This window comes from Maniola hyperantus, chromosome 7, assembly GCF_902806685.2.
Source record: "Maniola hyperantus chromosome 7, iAphHyp1.2, whole genome shotgun sequence".
Taxonomy (NCBI): domain Eukaryota; kingdom Metazoa; phylum Arthropoda; class Insecta; order Lepidoptera; family Nymphalidae; genus Maniola; species Maniola hyperantus.
Window position 1 is genome coordinate 4,207,923 of NC_048542.1, and position 23,228 is coordinate 4,231,150.

Sequence of the window (23,228 nt, forward strand, 5' to 3'; positions counted from 1 at the left end):
CGACAACAGCGAAAATTAAAGGAGCGGAAAAGAGATCTTTATTATTACTCATTTCACTATACCGAAACCCCCCAGAACTCTGGAAAATAAAATCGCCGCTGTATTTTGATAAAGATCACTTTGTTTGTCCGCCTCTTGACTATCTACTTATAAGTACGAAGATCACGTACCTACGAAATAAGAACATGTGATTTTTGCTGTGTGATGGGCGCATCAAGCAGATTGATCAAGCAAAACAAATCTGCTTGCCTGATCGTCTCGGAACCTCTTTACACATAGGTACATTTAAGACCATAATTCATAACAAGAGACATTCTAAACCGAACGAACTCTGGAACCAACAAAGGTAAAGTTGACAGATGTGGCTGTTGGTTCATCATAAAGGGCAACTTTCTGATGCCAAATATGTCAGTCTGCCTTTTCTGAATTTTGCGTTACATTGGCGCCTGAAAACGTGTCATGTGATCAAAAAATAATGGACCTCTTAAAGAAAACATCCATATTTGGCATCAGAGTTTTTGTTTACTCTATGAACTAATATCTGTGAGGTATCCTGTTGTGACTTTCCGGTCTATTTATTAGGTAACTATATATACTTAATAATGGCATTAATATAATATTTTTAAATGCAAATAAGGTAATGTACCTTTTTAGTTTTTATACATAAATTACTGATGTAAGCCTGACCAGGAATATAAAAAACTTGCTCTGGGAGCGCCACTAGTATATTGTTTATGGTCAATAAGTAGGTATATGGTCTTGTATAAATTAGTTCCACGGGTTTTCCGCAATATGGCAAGGGATTTTATTTTCCTGGTCAGGCTTTAATCGGTAGTACCTACTTAATAATTTAATATCACAGTTTCCACAAGGGACTAGGTACTTACATAATTACAGACAAACTTACTAAGTATACCTACTTAAATAACTATCTAACTCTAACGTGAGAAATTATTCCGCCCAAATGTTAATTGCAGTAAAGCTATTTGCATTTGGATTCTGGACCGTAGTTACAAACTTTACTAGGTACTTATTTTGCTAACGATTTTAAAAGTGGTAGGTAACAAAAATTTGTCTAGTAATAAAAAATAGTTTTCTTATATTATCCAGTAGGTATATAAACATTTACTTATAAAATAGCTCAATTTCTGTTGCTCTGATTTCCTGATTGCGGTAGGTACGGTCACAGCATCCACAAATATTGCATCAACTCAACTGACGTCACAGAAACGATTGTCTATAGAAACAAGAAGACATGGCGCATAGCTGCGTCAACTGCGCGCGAAAACAGTTTCCACACACACAGAACGAAATCAACAAACCGTTAAAATTACTATTATTGTCTATCTTATTTATGCTTTAGGTACGTAAACAGTTTGACTTTTGAATTGGCGATCATTACTATTATTAAACACCTAAGATGCAGTCTTCATCTGATGACTCGGGCATATCATCTCCAAAATCTACTGGTTCGAAAACTACTGGCTCTAATTGGGGCGTCTGATCTTCATGGGCTTCTTTGGTTATATTGCTAGGAGTGTCGTCAACCAGGTTTTCGTTTACTATTTCTGTAAACTCACCACTGAGTGTTTCTGTACTCTGGTTGTTATCTTTAAGATTTTCTTCTTGGTCATCAGTGTTTTGGTTCAATTCTTCACCAGGTTCAATGCATTCGGTTGAGACTTTCATCCGTTTCGCTTTAAACGCCAACGGTTCATCGTCAGAATCGGAATCGTCATCTGATTTTGTCTTTTCCGGAATCGCTTCCGAATTGGAAACTGCTGGAGGACTTTCTTTTTGTTCACTATCTGAATCCAAATCTATACATTCCATTGGCTCTTTTCTTTTACGTTTAACTTTGATTATTCGAATCATCTTTTTCTTTTTTACGTTCGATGTGGCATCTGTCTTGACCGATGATACCAACAAACTTCTACCACGTTGTAATATAGTTGGACGGACTGAAAATAATTTCACTGGTACGGCGCGGTCTTTTACATTTTCCGCTGATGGCTCGAGTTCAACTGTTTTAGCATTTTGCTCCTCGATACTTATGGTTTCGCCTTCTTCAGGGTCATCAGTTAAATCTATCACTGACTTTGAGATTGTAATTTGCTTATTTAATTTTTCTCCTTGCGTTTGTTTTTTAATTACTAAATTTATAGGCATTACTACGCCAGATACAATGTCCATTTTAAAGAACCGTGCGTTATTCTCTGAAGCATATCTCAGCTCCGTATACGAGAAAACTATGCACAACTCTGGACATCTATTTAAAGCAGCTTTTACAACAGGATTATTAAATAGAGGATTGTTTATAAACTTTTCATTATGTTGATTAGTGATTTGTGATTGCAATCCTTGTATTATAGGCGGTGGACATAATTCTTGCTGTTGCTTAGTAGGACTTTCATGATTTGTGAGATGTGTATCTTCTGCCGAAATACCAGACATTTCCATTAAATCTGACAATATTGTTTTCTTGTTCAAGTCAGAGTCATCTTTCAAATCAACTACGCTGGCATTACTTTTATCAAACTCAGTACTATTCTCTTCCTTATTGTGACAAGCCCGTTCTTTAGTTTTATTAATATCTACTTTCATCACATTAGAATGATCTATAAAATTTTCATTACAAGAAAATGAAGTTACTTCTATTAAGGATTCCTTCTCAACTCCTTTATCATCTGATTTCATATCAGATACATTACGATTCTCTAAGGTAATATTACTTTGAGCATTCGAATCGGTCTTATTTTTCAATTCATCCATGGGAGAGGCTGTAATGTTATCGACTTCATCAGCGGCAGTAAGCTGCTTCTGAATGGAAGCCATGAGAGTTGGCAAATAATCTAATTGACTGGAGTCTAGCTCAATTCCAGGGTCAATAGAAAGAGCTAATTCTTTGTTAGGCAAGAGAACAATTCGTACTCCATCTGGTAACGCCACTACTGGTGGGGTACTTTGACATGTTGGGCTCTGATTCACAGACTGACTCAGATTGGCGACGAGATTGCCATCCAGCTTAGGCTGATTTTTCAATTGGGTGTTCTCAAAGGAGCAAAGTAATATTTTATTTTTTCCTAAGCATATAGGCGTTCGAGAATAAGCATTATTCCATCTATCGTTTGATAAAAATAAAATTTTGTCTAATGTTTTACCTTTTTCATCCAGTACGACTTTTGTATCACCACCACTTAATGGGGCAAGATTAGGAGTCTGAGGTATACGGGTTTTAGGAGCGATTTTAGGATAGTATTTATCTAAAAGCAATGACGATAGCTGACTTTGCTTCGCAATGTCCTTAGTACGTGTATCTGACCATTCTCTGATTGAAGATATTGGACTCTTTTTATTTGTAATTACAGCACTTAAGTTACTTTCTGGCGGAATAATTACATTTTTTTTATTTAAAACTATAGGCTTTAATTTTAATGGATTAGTTTTTTGAAGTGTGACAGCTGAATCATTTATATCTGAAACCATACGAATTTTTACGGGATTTACATCCTTCATTATTTCATTATATTTATTCATTATATTTTCCTTGATTGAGAACGTTGGATTCCTTTTATCTAAAACTATTCGATTCGTTTTTGGAATTTCTTTAAATGAATTCCTTTCGCTGAATGAGAAAGTTGGAGCATTTTCATCTGAAACATTTTGTGGATTATTTCCAGGTAATATTTGTGTTTTGTTATTTTTATCCAAAACCATTAAATTAACAGAGGTCTGAGTTTGACCAATAGCTTGAGTGTCATCAGGTCCATATGTTACTTTTATTGCTGATACTGCAGGACTTTCGTTATCGAAAAATTTGGAACTTGTGTTGAATTCTGCCAAATTAGCAGCAAAACCAGTCTCAAATTCTGCATCAAAGTCAGTGTTTATACCGATTGAAACTTTCAGCGGCTTTCCTGTAGAGTTTTCCTTTGGACTTTGTGGCATTTGTGTTAAGTTTTGACGTTGTTGACTTGAAACATTAACTTTTATCAGCTTTGTGGTTTTGTCTGTTTCAGCCTGGATCGTTTGAAAATTTAACATATCTCTTCTTTTTTTATTGACTATAAACATTTTTTCAACAAGCTCTTGTCTACAACAGCAATTACACAAAGGACGTGGGCATTTATGTTTTTGTATCAATTTCTTTCGTGAGCCTAGTTTCTGCATTTTTTCTCGTGCCCAACAACAATATTTAAAGCGTTTTTTATCTAAGTTCTCTCTTTCGACTCTTTTCATAGTGTTGCCTGGGTTTTTTTTGTTTATTTCATTTGTCGTCTGATTTGGTACAGTATTGAGGCCAGTATTTTTACATACATTTTCAGTAGGTGCTACAGTGGCACTTATAAACAACACTTCATTGTCAATCGTAACCGCAGATGCTTCATTCATATTTACTTCACCTTCATTGTCACATTGATTTATTTCTTTGTATAAAACAGAGCTTTTTTCCTTTTGTTTTGTTTCATTTAAGGCCCTTTTCCTCATTGCCTTTTTATACGCCTTCGTTTTTTTTAGCCAACTATCATCTCCTTTACAGACGTTTAATATTTTATCAACAGTATCAGATGTTAAAAGTCGATCTTGAGGAATAATAGATTTTTTAGGAGTTGGGTTCCATGATACTTCAACACGATTTCCACGCACTTGTTTTTTAGGTTCTTTTACAACTTTGTGCAGTTGATTATTAAATCGTTTAAGTGAACTTCCTTTAGATAATATATTCAAGTTATCATTTGATTCTAAAGATATGGTTTTATGTGTGGTATCAATAAGATGATCATCATGACAGGTGGCATCAGAAGTAAAACTAATTTTGTCTAAAATACTTGATGTTTCACAATTTATATCACTCACTGTGGATGACGCCGTTGAGTCTATGCTTTTATTAATTATGTTATTATGATTTTGTAGTTTTTTATTGTTTTGTGAAGCAATATCTGAGCGTTGTTGTACTGAAACAATGTTCACGGGTGCCTTAGTGATATTTGAAATTTGTATAGGAGACACTTCTGCAGTAAGCAATTTTTCGTTTAGACGACGAATTTGTGCTATATCTGGCAAATTTATTACTTTATTTCTTTCACCCGAATGACTATCTAGGGCTGAAAGCTTTGCTAAAGAGGGGTCTGGAGGTGGGGCTGGGCCTAGAATATCATCATCCTGCGGCACTTCAAACTTTTGTGGATCCTGGCTTTCTCCACGGTCTTCATTTTTAACACTAGGGCCTAGAATATCATTTATAACATTATCTACTAAATTTTGTAACGGTAAGGTTGTAGGAAACACAGTTGTTTCTATGGTGTGTTCTTCTAGCCCATGTGTTTTATTTTCTATCGATTTGGTTCCAGTTAAATATAAAGTATTATTAACGAGTTTAGTCTCGAATGATTTGTGTAAATCAATCGTCAGAGGCTTACATTCTTTTAGTTGGCGTCTATTTCGTTCAGAACTAAAAAATCCAGCTGATAGTCTTTTTAATCTTGTGTTAAAGTCAGGATTCTTGCATAACTGTATAGGGTTGTAGGATAATTTTGGAAGTTTGTTCAATAGCCAGCTTGAAGGACTGATATTCTCTGGGCCTAAATCGAATTCTGAGTGATATTCTGATGCACTGTCACTGAATGCATCACTATCAGGTGTAGGTGGACGCTCTTGAGATATCTCTTCCATTTTGACACAATTTCTATCGTATGGCTTACTTTCATTATCAGCATTGTCGATCACTCGTTTGTCTTCTACCGTGTTATAATCAATAAACCGAAAAACATCCATGTCATCAAGTTTTTTTGTGTACACCACCGGAGTTAGCAGAAGCTTTAAATCAATTGTTGGCGTACTCGCATACTCACTGTCACTGTCGTCAGTTTTTTCAGTTTTTATTTCCTCTTTAGGCTTTACTTCTGAAACAAAACAAATTATACAATTTTGTGAAAACTATGATAGTCAAGTATGTATTAAACGATGGAGTAATATATTGCGCTAAATTGATTGGAGCCTACTTATATATTACTAAAATAATACTTTCAGTCTTTTTCAACTAAGAAATGTTTACGATATTTACCTTTCATGAGATCTTCTTCTTCAACATACTCGATCCCATCATCTTCTAATTCGATACCATCAAATATATTAATATGGTTTGGAACTGCAATGAAGGAATCCAAGCCTTTTTCGACTTCATCTTTGATTTCAATAACTTTTTCGTTAGAACTTATTTCCTCATCTATATTTTTCACTAATGCATCCGGATTCTGTATGTTATCTAGCGTGGGGAATGTTGTACGTTGTGGTACGTTGAACATATTCTTTGTTGAAATGTTGTCAGCAACGCTCTCCAATATACCATTAATCTCACTATTGACAGCATTATCTACTGGTTCGTCAATAAGAATCGCAACGCTTGATACGTTTGATATTTTGGGCATTATTATATCAAATTCATTGGAAATATTTGCCATTGAAGTGCTTGCTACTATTGTTGGCAGTAGCATTTCAGCATCATCTTGAGAGTCAATACCACCTGTGTCATGGGTAGTGTCAACAATCTGCGTGTTTAAATTTAAGTTATCATTTGTAACGCTATTGAACTGTATGGAATCGTTCGAACTGTGATTGTCATTCACATCAGAGATATCTTCTTCAATATTAACGTCAGCAGACCTCTGTTCTTCAACGTTTTGTTCATTGCTATTCCTTAGACTACTTTCAGTTTCTGCATTTGTATTTGGTTCCAAAGATATGTGTACAGAGTCCAATACACATACATCATCATCGTCGTCTGATATTTCATCTACTTTTTCAATTTTCACTACTCCTAAATTGACATTTTCCTTTAGCGTCCGTGTTGAGGTAGAATCTCTGGAGTCTTCTGATTCGATTTCTTGATCCAAATCGATTGTTTCAACCTGTGGTTCGATAACTTCAAGATCAGGCCCGGTTTCTAAAATATCAATAGATTTAATTAGTATTCATTACGTAGCAAAAATTCAGCTTAGCTAGACGGACGAACGTAATATAACAGCTTAAATAAACATATAATGGGAATAATTTATTATTTTATTGACCGATTGATTGAATTTTCCCGTCTGTCCGTCCACCTGTACTTTATGATTTCTGAATTAATGCACTTAAATTCACGAAAATATATAAATCGTCTACGTGTAAAGCCGAGCAAATACTTAACAAATACTAATAATATTTGTTAAGTATCAAATTTTTAGAGCCTCAGTAGCTCAACCGGTGTAGTGGACTGAAAACCGAAAGGTCCGACGGTTCAAACCCCGCCCGCTGCACTATTTTCGTACCTACTCCTAGCACAAGCCTGACGCTTAATTGGAGAGGAAAGGGGAATATTAGTCATTTAACATTATATATAGGCTTGCGCTTGACTGCAATCACACTAAGTAGTAACAAAATTTTAAATGTTAATTACCCGTCCGAAATATACGTCTTTTAGCCAGTTGCAAACGTTCCTGAAACAATTTAAAAATAAGGATTTAGAAATTGTTTATTTTCATTTATTTTTTAGAGTTCCATATCCGAAGGGCTAAAAAAAGCTGTGATAGCCTAATGGTTAGGACGTCCGCCTCCTGATCGGAAGTCGGGGGTTCGATGCCGGGCACGCCTCTAACTTTTCGGAGTTATGTGCGTTTTATGTAGGTAATTGAATATCACTTGCTTTAAAAGTGAAGGAAGACATCGTAAGAAAACCTGCATGCCTTTGAGAGTTCTCCATAATGTTCTCAAAGTTGTGTGAAGTCTGCCAGTCCGCACTTGGCCAGCGTGGCGGATGGTAGACTATGGCCAAAACCCTTCTCACTCTGAGGAGACCCGTGTTCTGTAGTGCGCCAGCGATGGGTTGATCATGATTATGACCCGTAGGGTGCCAACGGGACGTAAATTATTGTAAATAAGTACATGATGTGTATAAATGTAATAGTAATGTAACGAATATTCCCATACGCATCCGCGGATATTCGCATATTTTTACATATTCGCATTCGCGACATTACTGCGAATGTTTTGCGAATATAAAAAAAATATTTTGTTGGTGTTGGTTAATAAAACAAAATCCATTAACTTCTTATGTTTTTTAATGTAATGAAAACTTAACTTCGTAATCACATTATCAGTCTTCTCTTTATCATTTGGTAACGGGACTGCCGCCAAGGTCACCAAGCCATAGACAAATGGCGCCAAATTTAAACAAAAACTGAATATTCCCGTCCGCGAATGTCAAAAATATTGTATTCGTTACATCACTAGTATGTAATATATTACAGTGTCACTTATTTTCTATTCAAGTACAATTATTATATCTTTAACAAAACTCACAAAATCCTCGGGCAGTGCCACCTTCTTCTGTTGAATTGATTCCTCCCACGTTGGAAAAGGTTTAGTTGTGATGTACTTGAATCTAAAATTAAATAGGTTAAATTTTTGTTAATCATGTACCAAAATTGTAGTTACAAAGTAATAGCACAGCCTTGAAATATACAGTCCAATTACGAATGTACTTGTACGGAGCAACGGTGGGGTGGGTTGCGGAGCGCGGGCGGCGCGGCCCGCTGCACACAGATTCGCGTAGTCTGTGTGATTGATGGACGAGGGTTTACGTGAGCGTGGTTTTATATATTTTAAGTGTCGTTTAGTAAGTTCTAAAATTTTACCGATTTCCCCGCGATTTTAATCCCAATTTTGTGACAACCCTTGGATATTTGCGTAGGAACACGTATATACCTACACGAGCGGCAGCATCGCTCGACTTCAAAGGCGTCGAACAACTGGTAGTATTTCGTTAAACTGTGGTAATAGTCTGCGCCCAGTCTTACGTTTTAACTATCTCCATCTCCAGGCTGGTAGGTTTGAACTCGTTCGCCGCGGGCAAGTTTTGCTGGCTGCCTCTGTACATGAACCAGAACTGGTAGAACTTTTCGCGCACCATCTCCTTCAGCTGGTACCAGCGACGCTGCAGCAGCATCGGCGAGCATTGCCTCTCTCTGAAGTTAAAATTACATTTTTAATCTATCGTCGCTGCTCACGCAAATACCGCTATATAGAAAATCACAAGTTTTCAGGAGACATTTCTATTATTTTTTTAATTTCGAGGCCCGGCTCGTTTGCTCGCTATCTCTATTTAAAAAAAAAGCTATTTGAGCTGTACGTTGACATGTCAGTTAGTCAGGTTCTTCGTCCAACCGCGCTAATTCATACTAAATCTATAGTGCACGACAGGTTGAAATGGCAATCGGGGTATGAGGCGGGGGGATGCCCCGGACACCCGCACGTCACCCGCGCTCGCCCGCACCGGGTTAGCGCGGGGGCTGTGCGAGTGTGCGGGGCGTTTCCTTCCAGATTGCCAGCTCGACCTGTCGCATACTATATAGTACAGTAAATAAAGCCGTTTTTTTTGGTCAACCTCGCACTAAATTTCCGATCCAATTTTCCGAAAATATGGTATATTTAGGTACCTACACCTACATGTAATAAAATTAGAGATTAGATTATGCGATCAGTGTGCAATATGTAGGTAGACAAAACGAAAGGGATAAGCATCACTGGAATTTTAGAATTTGCAAATATCAAATGTGGAGATTTCGAGATGAATTGCCAAAGACCAAAACCTGCCCATTTTCTTTCAAAGATTAAAGGGTGAATTTTAAAAAGAAAAGCTACAACGAATTTCGGACTTTTGTGTCTCAATAATTTGGATCCAAAAATTGACATTGGAAATGTCGGAAATATTAAACTTCGAGTTTTTATGAGTCTATATTCCCTTTTCTGTGGTTTATAATCTAATTATTATTAACAAATAGGTAGGTAGATGGAAAAGGTCCTGACATTATTAACATATTTGCTCCATCTTTCTCCACTTTTTAAGGAATGCATTCCAATCAAAATTCCTTAAAAAGTGGACCTTAGATAAATACTTACGTGCCATTATAGGACTTGGTGGCTTCAAACCAGGCTTTCGTCAGTTTGTCGCCTCGCAGACGCTCCAAGTCGAAGACGACCACTGTAGCGAACAGATCCTCCAGTATCTTTGGCGACTCTTCGGCTTCTGGGTCTTGTAGTTCCTATGACATAGCATAGGTAGGTACTTTTTAAGACTTAGGTATGCCTAATTGGGTATTTGACTCCATTTATTTTTATTACTTTATTGTAAACTAGGATAAATAAAAATAATGACGTAAACTGAAAAAACTAATTAAATCGATCAAATAACAAAAAAGTTATAAGCATTCAAATATTTCTTATTAGACAGAGATAGCGATATATCATTTTGACGTCACACCTTACTAATGCCACAGCTAATGCCATAGTAGCTTCGTGCGGTTTCATACAAATTTTCGTTTTGCGAGAAAGGGATAGAAGACTCTCGCACTCAAAAATTAAAATGCCTGTGAAATTTTTAAATCTTTGTTGGATTTTAATATTTTTTTCAGCGTACGTCATTATTTTTTATCCTTGTTTATAATAAAGTAATAATATTTATCAAATTCAAAAGTAGGAAAATGCCTAATTTCACCAAGCAATTACCATGGTTTAGTTTAGAGATGTTGTGGAGGTTCGATTCCGATCCGAAAGGTAGTAACTTCCGATTGGTATTGCACCTTCGGTTCCGATTTCTACACAAATTTCAAACCCACATTTCACCCCCAGGCGTTGAATTTTCAAAAATCCTTTCTTAGCGGATGCCTACGTCATAATAGCTATCTGCATGCCAAATTTCAGCCCGATCCGTCCAGTAGTTTGAGCTGTGCGTTGATAGATCAGTCAGTAAGTCAGTCACTTTTTCCTTTTATATATTTAGACTAGCTTATGCTCGCGACTTCGTCCGCGTGGACTACACAAATTTCAAGCCCCTATTTCACCCTCTTAGGGGTTGAATTTTCGAAAATCCTTTCTTAGCGGATGCCTACGTCATAATGGCTATCCGCATGCCAAATTTCAGCCCGATCGGTCCAGTAGTTTGAGCTGTGCGTTGATAGATCAATCAGTCAGTCAGTCAGTCACCTTTTCATTTTATATATTTAGATATTAATCTATCTACCTAATGACACATGAGTAGATATACCTACTCGTGTATTAATGACGAGTTTTATATGAAAATGAGAATTAATCTGAATGCGATAAAATCGCGGGCTTAAGCTAAATTATTAATACCATTCCACGCATGATTTGTATGCCTAGTAATTAGATAAGGCTAGCTGTAATATTTTACATATATATAACACAAGACATTTCAATCCTTATCACCTGCTTAATAACGTCTATTTTCTCATGAACAAGTAGACTGAACCGCGGGCATAAACTAGACATAACATTCGATTTGAAACGTTCTTACCTGGCCGATAACGTCTATTTTCTCGTGCACCAGCACGAGGTCGAACAGCAGCCAGTCTGTCACGGTGAACTGCGCGACCGGGGTGATATTGGCAATCTTGTCCTCGCACGTAAACAATCTCCGCAGCTTCTTCATTGTCAACGTACGCATCCGATCCCTAAACAATTTTTATGATAAATAAACTAGCGCGGGAGCAATGGATTTTAGCTAGCAATGGGCATCTATTAGAAACGAGGAATCAGTGCGTTGGGATTAGAAAGGAGGAATGCGGATCTTACCAAAGCAATTTACAATCACAGCCACTTTGTTTCGTCAAGTCTTCCCAGATCTCGTCAGTCGGTATCTGATCGTTGCGCAACAAATGCGCGATGGCCCGAACCAGTCTCCTCTTAAACTTGTCGAGTCCCGTGCCTTTTGGTTTTTTAGTTGTTTTCGTGATCTCTGCCATTTCATCCTCATCTTCTTTATCCGCTCTATCCTGTGCAGTTTCATTTTGAGGTAGCTCTGTGGTCAGTTCGAGAGACGCAGCTTCAAAATTATCGTCGTACGGCACAGCGGCGTCAGTTGAGTTCTGATCAGTTTGTGGGTTCGAGTTGCCTTCATCATCATCTAATAGTGTTACTTCCGTTCCTTCGTCCATGACTGCGCTGTTTGAACCGTTCTTTCTTCTGAAGCTGTGACGAAATAGAGATTTACCTACAGTACGCGGCAGATAGTAATGAACCTTTAAAAGGAGATAGCAGATTTGTGGAGCATTGTGTCTGTCGTTGAGACAGTTAAATACTTACAGTAGGTACCTACGCGGCAGAAAGTAATGTACATCGGCCTTTAGAATGACGTTTCGGCTTTGTAGAGCGTTGTCTCTGTCACTCATACCGGCGGGGCGAGCTCTTATGAACTGATAAGTTGATAAGATGATAACATGTGTCAACTGTCAAATTCAAACATTTGTTATTAGTTATTATCTAATATCTGCGGGGCGATTGTCTAAAACCTGCATCAATCATTATTACAACCTCAATTGTTCTGATTGGCTGAATTTGTGCGATTCTTGTTGCAACAATGAGCAACAATGCATTGTGGCCAATAGTGAGCGAGCATTAACCAATCAGAGATGATTGCGATCGTGACATTGTAGCTGTCAAACAACCGCGGTAGGGCCACAGCTCATACCTAATGACGTTTTGTCGGTCTCAATGACAGAGACAACGCTCTACAAATCTGCTTTCTCCTTGTAGAGGTCGATGTACCTACATTACTTTCGGCGTACTGTATATTTCGATTTACATAATATGGGGTGGCACTGATATTCGGACTCCGGAGTCTCTGTCGCAGGGTTTGCCACAAAAACTATTGAATCGAACTACATAATAGTCACAGAAGAAATAGATATAGTACGCGACAGGTCAAGATGGCAATCGGGGAGGGAATGCCATCACAGCATCCGCACTAACCCAGTGCGGGCGGAGTGCGGGGCGTCTCCCCGCCTCATACCCCAATTGTCATTTCAACCTGTCGTGGACTATACCTATAGGAGAAACCAAACCCAGTTTAAAACTAGAAATCGAAAAATGATGTTCCCACACCCACAGTATTTTTAAAAGACCTATTCAACGATACCCCACACTATGGGGTAGACGAGAAAAAAAAAATCATCCCCACTTTACATGTAGGGGAGCTAGTTACCCTAAAAAAAAATATTTATCACAATTTTATTTCACCACTTTGTCGGCGTGATAAATATTTATACCCATGCCAAATTACAGATTTCTAGTACTAAAAATAGTCTCTGAGATTAACCGAGGACGGACGGACATGGCGAAACTATAAGGGTTCCTTGTTTACTACAGAACCCTAAAAAGAGATAAAGATTGATTGTGGTTATTGTACACACACGTAGTGAATATTCCTTCATTCAATAATATTATTATTATTCTTCACAGTTTACGTAGGGTGTTCGGCGCAAGAGAAATCATACTCTATCTGTAGCACTGAACAGATTATTTTATTGGATTGTACGGTTATGTGACGTCATTGTGACGTCACTTGAATTGGCATGATAAATTTTATTTCCAACGACGACGCGCGCCAGGTATACCTACGTGGATTGTGGAGGCAGGCTCATTGTGTCGCGAACCGCGGTTGCTTCGCCTCTGATCAATTATAAGTGTCTGGCAAAGTGCATTGTGCTGACATGGCACTGAAAAAAGCCATATATTAAAAGAAGAATTATAAGAGTGAATGTTATATACTTAAATATACCTACCTAATAATATCTATTCTGAAGCCATGATAGCCTAGTAGTTAGGACATCCGCCACCTAATCGGAGGTCAGGGATTCGATCCCGGGCACGCGCCTCTAACTTTTGGGAGCTACGTTCGTTTTAAGTAATTAAATATCACTTGCTTTGACGGTGAAGGAAAACATCGTGAAGAAACCTGCATGCCTGAGAGTTCTCTATAATGTTCTCAAAGGTGTGTGGCCTATGGCCAAAACCCTTCTCATTCTGAGATGGCAGCACGGGGCGTCCCCCCGCCTCACACCCCGATTGCCATCTCGACCTGTCGCGTACCTACTATACTTAGGTTTTCCCGCGGCTGAAACTGCATTGTTTTAAGTTTTTTTGCGGAAACTGTGTTTCGGGAAAACAGAGAACGTAAATTCCGTTCAAAGTTTGACTGAAATCGTTTCAGTACCTACCTCCCTAGTTGAACCATAAATAGAGAAATATCGGTCAAGTGCCAGTCGTACTCACACACAAAGGGTTCCGTAACGTCATACAAGAAATACCACTTTTTAAAAATTTAATGGCTGCAGCCATTTTGAAATTTTTATTATTTTTTGTTATAGCGGCAATAGAAATGTTTCTATGAAAAATTCAATTCTCTACTTATTACGGTGCACGAGATACAGCCCGCTGACCGACGCGACAGTCAGACAGACGGACGGATAGCGGAGGCTATGTGTCCGTTGCCACCCTCCGGGTACGGAACCCTAAAAAGTACCTACGTGACAAACAAAAAGATATACAATACAATAAAACCGGTCAAGTGCGAGTCGGGCTCGCACAGGAAGGGTTCCGCACCATCGTACAAGAAATAAGTAATATTAAGTATTTTTGTGACGTAACGTAACTATTACCTACATGGTTTTCAGATTTTTCCCTTTACTTGTGATATAACATTGCTAGGTACCTGCCAAATTTCATGATTCTAGGTAAACTGGAAGTATTGACGGGTCTTGACAGACACGACAGACAGTCAACAAAGTGATCCAGGATCCTATACGAGTTACTATTTCTCGGGATGTGTAAAACACAAGGGAACCCTAAAAACTATGTGTATATGCCAAACATACAACCTCTTTTATTGCATAGTCGGTAAAGCACGTAAAAACCAGTTCAAATATCGAAGCATGCTTGCACGAGCATCCGACAATACTTGTCAACTTCTAGTTTTTGTTTTAACTGCACGCAACACAAAAATCGATCAAGTGCGAGTCGAACTCGCACACGAAGGGTTCCGTACAAGAAATTAAACTTTTTCTTTTTATCTGATGTCTATCCACAAACCTTTTTATGGGATGCATGGCGGCCATTTTGAAATTCGCCATCTTGGTTTTCAATTGTTTGTTGTTAGTTATTATAGTGGGAATAGAAATATACCTACAGTACGCAACCTAAAGTAATGTACATCGGTCTTTAGAATGACATTTCGGCTTTGTAGAGCGTTGTCTCTGTCACTCATACCGTAGTGGCACCAATAATCGACAAGGACCAATAATCGACACTTTTTTCTTTAACCGTCGAAAATAAGGACAGACAACGAGTTTTTTAATTTGGCAACACTGAATCATACATACCGTAGTGGCACCAATAATCGACAAGGACCAATAATCGACACTTTTTTCTTTAACCGTCGAAAATAAGGACAGACAACGAGTTTTTTAATTTGGCAACACTGAATCATAGGCAATGTACTTCCTACTGTCATCCAGTAAAATGTCACGGAATTCCGCCATTTTATTTAAAAATGTCGAATTAAAAACTAAGTGGAGACCGATCGTCTGTAAAAAAAATCAAGATTTGTTAAAGAAATCGTTAAGAGGGTGAGTCCAAACTTTTGACAATTGTTTTAATACTATGAAAGTTATTTGAATGAAACTTTATTTTATGGATTTCTATAAATATCCTTTTAATGATTGTGTAGATAAACTATTTGAGGTCATAATAATTTTGTCAAAACAGCCGGTGTCGAACACTAGTTCCTGTAAACTACCTTTCTCCAATAATCGACATATGTCGATAATAATTATTTTTACCGTTTATTTAATTGTTAATGCAATCTAGCTCTTTTTTCTTTCCTTGTTGATTTAATATTTGAAAGCAATTGATCAGTGTTTAACTACCAGTAATCGACAAAGTGTCGATGACTGGATATAAATGTGTCGATAGTTGGTTTCACAGATGGCCCCGAGAAAAGATTACACCTGCTGATAGAAAAAGCAATTGAGGCCGTAAAAAAGGAAGAAAAGCTGCAGTTAAAAAAGTGGGCTTGAATTATGCTACACGATTAAGTCAGAGGGAATACTCCAATTTGTTTCACAATGGAACCGAGCACAGACCTATCAAAAACAGGACAGTGTGCAGAAAGCAAAGCGTGGAAACAATATTATGAAAAAAAGAAGAAAGAAAGAATGGATAAAAGTAAATCCAGGAGGAAAAAAGAGAGATCTAAGCAGATAATAGCTAAAGAGGAAAATATAAGACTAAATTATTGAAGATAAAAGAAACAGGTCTAAATTTAAATCCCAAGGGAAAAAAAGAACTCGAGAAGAATTGACGTCTGAACTCTGAAGACACTAATTTGGCAGATGATGAAGGATCAGAAATAGAGAATGTAACAAAAGAAATACGTCTAGAGAAATCCAGCTACAAACCACAATTACCACTATTCGACTATAAAACGGATAATTTACCTAAAAACAAACTGTTTTCTTTGCAAGCCAGGAGATTGAAGAAAAGTAAGAATTTACTTCCAGGAAAGATCGTAATAGTAAAGTACGAAGGTGAATATTTTCCAGGGAAAGTGGAAGATGTGCAAAAAGATAAATATGAAATAAGTACAATAATTCTGACAAAAGGAAATACATTTCGATGGCCTAATTAACACCCCAAATAAAATATTGTATAGTCGTGAAGAGAGCATTGAAATAGTAAGCCTGTATGTCTCAACAAAAGAGGTTTTTACAGAATATTGAAAATGGATAATTATTTGTCCAATGTGTATACTTAATACGATCTTTAAAATATTATAATAAATAAATACACTTACCCAAATATATTTTAATTTTTTATTTGTTTGTCAAGATAACTTCGGGATAAGTAAAATTATAAAATAAATAAATTAAAAAGTAAGTAGTTAATCGAAGTACCTAACATTAATCCAATGATCCGATGGAAGAAGCGGATGTCGATTATTAGGTGTCGTTTACTGGTGACTGTCGATTACTGGGTGTCGACTACTGGAACTTCGATGTCGATAACTGGAGATTTTTAATATTTTTCATTATTTGGCTTTTTCTTTTAATCTATAGCTTTTCAGTTAATAAAACGCTAATATATATTTTCTTAAAGATATATTTTATTATATGCACTCCTAGTTATTGCTCTAAGTGTTAAACATTTATTTTTAAATTGTGATGAAAATACACAACCTCCTTAAAGTGTCGATTATTGGTGCCACTACGGTACCTATATGACGTTTTGTCGGTCTCAAACGACAGAGACAGTGCTCTACAAATTTGCTATCTCCTTCTAAAGGTCGATGTACCTACATTACTTTCTGCCGCGTGCTGTACACTCTGTGAAAAAGAGATTGCCCATTTTCTTAGGAGCTTTGGGCCCCCCCTAATATAATTGTTGTGTCACCATGGTTTTAATTTTATTTTGTAGACAAATAATTAACTCTTTATATTCTGCAAACGATTTCTATTTATTCACCCTGGTTATAAAGAAATCTAATTTTTTATATTGCTGATATTGAGGTTATATTTAATTAATACTTCTTCAAAATAAATGCATGTTTACGATTCTAACTGTAATTGTGGATATTTTCAATAATAGAGTGAAAAAAAGTCGTTATAAAGCATAATCGTAAAAAAATAACACATTAAAAAAAAAATTAAGTTTTGACACGACGCCACAAAAGAGGGCCCGTTCACGGGCGATCTCCTTTCGACTGTCTAAATACGGTTCATGAGTCATGAGCATGACTCATGAGATACAGCCTACTAATAGACAGACGGACGGCCGTCGTAGGCTTTGTAATAGGGCCACAGAATATAATAATAGTGGTCCCGTTGGCACTTTTCGGGTACGGAACCCTAAAAAACTATCATACACCTATTAAGGTAAGTACCTACCTATTACCTTAATACCGTAGGTATACAGAGATAGAGGAATGTGTCATTCGAAAAAATAAGTAGTTAGGCAGAAATAATTTACTAAACAATTTATGCTTTGATTAGGTATGCTATACCTACCTAAATTTACTTAAGGTAGGTAGGTACCTAGTATCTTGGTTGCAATGTTATTAATAAATTACCTACTAGGTGATGCCCGCAACTTTGTCCGCGTGGATTTAGGTTTTTTAAAAATCCCGTGGGGACTCTTTGATTTTCCAGGATAAAATGTAGCCTATGTCACTCTCCACTCTCCAGGTCTTTTAATACAGATACGAATACAAAAAATCATGTGGATCCGTTGCACCGTTGCGACGTAATTGAAGGACAAACCAACAAATCAACAAACAAACACTGTCGCATTTATAATATGGGTCGTGATTTATAATTTACCTAATTGAATAGGTACATAGTACAGTACATACCTACCTACCTGATTAACATTGTTGAGGTTACAACCTACATTAGATTTTTTGGGTTCCGTATTAAAAAACAAGAAGCCCGTATAGATTCATTCAGTCCGTGTCACACCACACTCACAGCCATTTTTAAAATAAATAGAGCTGTAATTTGTAGTCGAAAAATACAGTTATAGTAGGTAGGTAGGTTAAATTTTGAAAAGATTTTTCAGGGTACCTTTGAAGATGAAAGAGAAAATTTTGGTTTACCCCCTCGACACACACGCTGTCCTAGATATTTTAAAAATAAAGTACCGTTTAAGAAATAATAACCGCCAAAGTTTTCAGAAACTAGCATTGCTACGGAACCCTGTCTTATGCGTGTTCTGAGTTCTGACACGCACTTGACCAATTTTTAGGGTTTCGTATCTCCAGAGAAAAACGGCTTTTCGTCTGCGAGTCCCGACTCGTACTTGACCGGTTTCAAAATGTCTGCTCGCGCCTCGCTCGTTCATAATTTGTATTTTTTTATGATAAGTAGTTCTTCTCAATCTCGCTAGGAGCACTGTACAGTTTATTTACACTCAGGTTATAGATTAAAAGAAATGGAAATATTATTTAATTAACGCAAACGCTAAACAAATAAACTTTGACAAAAGCGGAACAGTCAAATTACTTAATTCAACCAGTACGATTGTTATAAGTTCCACGGTATTGAATAACTTTACTACTCGCTAGTCGCTGCATACGGTCCGCGTCCATACGGTACGAACGCTGAGTTAATAATGAGGCAAGCACGAAGTGAGAAGACGGAAATTTTTCATTGAATTTACCTAATACCGCAGCTATCGTCGACTGAACTTTTTCTTGTTGGTGCACATTTGCAATCACACAATTATTTTAACACTAACTAATATTTATAATATCTTTAAAACACTAAAATCAATCTTCTTTCGTAACATTCACACGGAGCGCTGCTCCCGGTGACGCGTGAATACAAAATGGCGAAAGTACACGTTTCGACGGTTGCCGAGCTGCCTGCAATAAGCAGCTATAGGAGTGAAAGAAAGAGCAAACTTGATATCGTTCTCCCCCTCATTCAGTTAGAGCACCGGGCGCGTGCGAACGAGAGGCGATTTTCGATGTCAATTTTCCAGTTTCAACCATTTTGCTCGCGATCTCGAAATCGTGCAGACGTATGATCTTGCAGTGCTTGCAGTGAAATGTTTTCAATTATTTGCTTTAAAAGTAAAATCCACATTTTGAGTGGAACCTTTCAGGAACATATATAGAGATTTATTAATGTGAAGATTTTTTCAGCAATGGTGGAACGGTGGGTATCCTATTAACTGCGTAGAAATCGTCACGACTCACGACACATTTATCATTACCCCTACCATCGTTCGCATTTTATTGACCGATGGAACTCAACTTTCAAACAACCTTCGGGTACTTCACGTTTTAATCAGGATAGGTACAAATCGCTAAAGTTATTGCAAGTACATTTTTAACATTATAAATTCTCTATGTAAGAGTCTAGATAATATTGTGTCTATCAGCTACTTGCCTTCTGAAAATAAAATCCAAAACATAACTGTGTAAAAAACTAGACCTACAATGTTAGATATTAATATGTTTATGTAACTAAGTATGTAGGTAGCAGCGGCGAAGAGTCAATATAACACGATTCCTATCGGCTTCCCTTTAAGAATTGGCATAATATAGCGTAAGTAGGTACTATTCACATAAATTCCGTAATACATTCGTAAATACAAAGGTTCGATCGTCACAAATGCTATTTTTTTTTTGTTGTTATTAAGTACTAATTTAAGTTAAAAACATAACAGCTAATGTAAGTAACATACACCTACAGTCCTACACCATACAAGCCGTAAAATATCGGATTCCCTAGTTAGATTTTTGCTTAGTATTTATCTCTTTCATTTCCCTAGCGAAAGCGAAAGGAACGAACTAGGTCTGTCTCGCTCTACGGTCGACTAATAAAGAGCACACCAATTTAGTCTGGCCCAGTAGCGAATACGAATTTGGAACTCTGACAGGTCAGACAAATTTGACGTAAATAACTCGGTTGGATCCGAGTTACCCTATAATACCTCCAAATTAAAAATTATATTAATACTATTGTTTTAACAGGTACATGCTACTATTTTGAGTATTTTGTATTTTGAAGGGTGATTTGATATTGATACATTTGTTTTTGTGAAGCGGCCATGCTTGTTTGTTTAAGTTGTTAGTGGTGTTTTATTTTGATACCTATAATAAATTGGGGATGTGATTAATAACTTATAAGTGGTAAGTTCACGGTAATTTTGATTCAGTTTGGTAAGCCAAAATCAGAAATGGCCTTAATTCACATAGATTGTTGTTTAACAGATTTCTTGTTACGTAACGATAGTAATTTTTCTAAATTAAGTTTTGAAAACAAAAATCGAACAGCTGATATTCTTTTAGGTAAGTATGTTTCCGGCTTCCCTTTATCAGATTTTCACCCTTCGCCACTGGTAGGTAGTATTAAAAGCTGTGTAACCTAGTGGTTAAGTCGTATGCTTCTTAATCGGGGGGTTCGATTTTCAGAGTGCATTTTAAGCAATTAAATATCACTTGCTTTAACGGTGAACTAAAACATATGAGAGAAATTGCGTGAAAGTTCTCCATAATGTTCTCAAAGGTGTGTGAAGTCTACCAATTCGGCTTCCGCACTTGGCCAGCGTGGTAGACTATGGCCAATACCTTTCTCATTCTGAGAGTCTCCTACCCGTGATCTATAGTGAACCGGCGATGGGTTGATAATGATGATGATGAACTGAGTATATTGGGTAAGTAGAACCCCTATTTAGTCTAAATATATAAAAGGAAAAGGTGACTGACTGACTGACTGACTGATCTACCAACGCACAGCTCAAACTACTGGACGGATCGGGCTGAAATTTGGCACGCAGATAGCTATTATGACGTAGGCATCCGCTAAAAAAGGATTTTTGAAAATTCAAGGGGACCCTGAAATAGGTGTTTGAAATTTGTGTAGGCCACGTCAGCCACGAAGTCGTGAGCATAAGCTAGTAGGCATAATATATAGTGAAGTAGACACTTTTTATTGAATAAAAAAAATCTATTTTTTATGTAGAGAGTAGGTAACTATAAAGGGGAGCAGCTGCATTTGGAAATCTATTGTGTGCACATGCCACATGGACCCTGGTAACCTTACGACATAAACACAATTATGAGCGAGTTCGCTACTACTGTAATTGTAGTATAGTTAATAGCTGTATTTATTTATATTTTCATATAGAATACTTGGAAGTTGACAGTAGCTAGCGCAGCCTAGCGATTTAGCGTTCCGGTACGATGCTAAGTAGAAACCTAGTAGTACCACTTCCAGGTTAGTCCGCTTCCATCTTAGACTGCATCGTCGCATAATACCGAAGCTGAATTAGCTTGTCGTCGAATAAAAACAATGTAATATTAGCATAGAAAAACAATATTAGAGATGGATTAGTAAGTAAATGAGTCAGTAAGCACTCAACTATATTGACAGTTTATGCATCCTCGATTGCGGTACAATGACATTTACTTACAATGTCACGATCACAATTCACCTCTGATTGGTTGGTGCCCCCGGTCACTATTGACTGCTATGCATAGTTACAAACCATAGGTTCAGGGGTGTTTAGCCAGTCACAACAATTGCGATTGTAATAATGATTGATGCAGGTTTTCCGTAATCAACCTATTGTAGATTGTAGAGAATAGAAATTGACTTATGTCCACGGAGTTTCATGACATAACATTTTCACGGCGCTTTGATATAATTTGGTACAAGTTAGCTTACATCCTGGGAATGGATATGAGGTATTTTTATTCCAGAAAATCAAAAAAATTCCACGGGATTATAAAAAACCTACATCATCTAGTAGGTATATAATTGGAATCACTATCCATATTATTCGGATACGGATCGACGTGATTTTTGCATGGGTGTAGTTAAAAACATGTAGACCTGGCAGTTCTGACGGGATTTGAAACCTAAATCCACGTGGAGGAAGTCACAGGCATCAGCTAGTAAGGTATAATATCAAAATGTGTGCGGTCCCCACCTTTCGCTGCCCCCTGCCCCGACGCGACGCCATAACTAAAAACTCGAACTTTTAAAGCTTTCAATACATCAAACAACAATGGTAGGGGATTGATAAATCTATATTTATAACAACGCGGCAACGCGCAACGACGCGGTGGACGCGAATTCGTTACGTGATAAAAAAATATTGTGGGTCGTAGTCCGTAGAAGTCATAATTATTTCGTTTTACCAACGTATTTCTAAATTTTTCAATAAAATACTTAGAAGGTATATTTACTTACTAGCTGATGCCCGCGACTTCGTACGCGTGGATTTAGGTTTTTAAAAATCCTGTGGGAACTCTTAAATTTTCCGGGATAAAAAGTAGCCTATGTCCTTCCCAGGGTTGCAAGCTACCTCTGTACCAAATTTCGTCAAAATCGGTTGAACGGTTGAGCCGTGAAAAGCTAGCAGACAGACAGACAGACACACTTTCGCATTTATAATATTAGTATGGATTAAGATTTCCCTACGAAATTGTTTTAAAATTCGTTATGTAGGTCACCTAGGCCCCGGCCATGTACAAACCGAGCAGCGATGGCAAGCGAACTGGTTCATGGTTGCCGTGGTATCTCTACATAGTATAAAATAAAGTCGCTTCCCGCGTCTGTATGTATGAACGCGTAGATCTTTTAAACTACGCAACGGATTTTAATGCGGTTTTCACCAGTAGATAGAGTGATTCAAGAGCAAGGTTTATAGCTATAGTTTAATTCTCAAAAAATAAGAGATCCCTAGAGAAATTGAAATAATGTGAATTAGGTCGGAAAAAAATCCTCTCATTTGAGTTTCCGAGGCAATGACACCCCATTGACACCACATTAGTATCTACGTTGCACCCATGTGAAGCCGGGGCGGGTCGCTAGTATAAAATAAAGTCG

The 23,228-nt window shown here is 37.3% G+C and overlaps 2 protein-coding genes across 3 annotated transcripts in view; both read right to left on the reverse strand.

Moving 5' to 3' along the window:
- EndoG (Endonuclease G) overlaps positions 1-23,228 on the reverse strand; it is a 56,244-nt gene that overhangs the window by 11,305 nt on the left and 21,711 nt on the right. The gene's annotated exons all lie outside the window — the stretch shown is intronic.
- On the reverse strand, positions 205-19,204 carry LOC117983464 (uncharacterized). 2 transcript variants are annotated; one of them, XM_069499485.1, is made up of 10 exons: positions 19,045-19,204; positions 13,453-13,550; positions 11,629-12,024; positions 11,351-11,507; positions 9,937-10,079; positions 8,835-9,002; positions 8,338-8,419; positions 7,436-7,475; positions 6,065-6,943; positions 205-5,903 (listed from the first exon to the last, which is right to left on the reverse strand). In XM_069499485.1, the coding sequence occupies exons 2-10, from the start codon at positions 13,473-13,475 to the stop codon at positions 1,408-1,410; spliced, it is 6,384 nt and encodes a 2,127-aa protein (XP_069355586.1). In that variant the 5' UTR covers positions 13,476-13,550; positions 19,045-19,204; the 3' UTR covers positions 205-1,407. The 2 variants fall into 2 exon arrangements, with proteins under 2 accessions (XP_069355586.1, XP_069355587.1); XM_069499486.1 differs by lacking the exon at positions 13,453-13,550.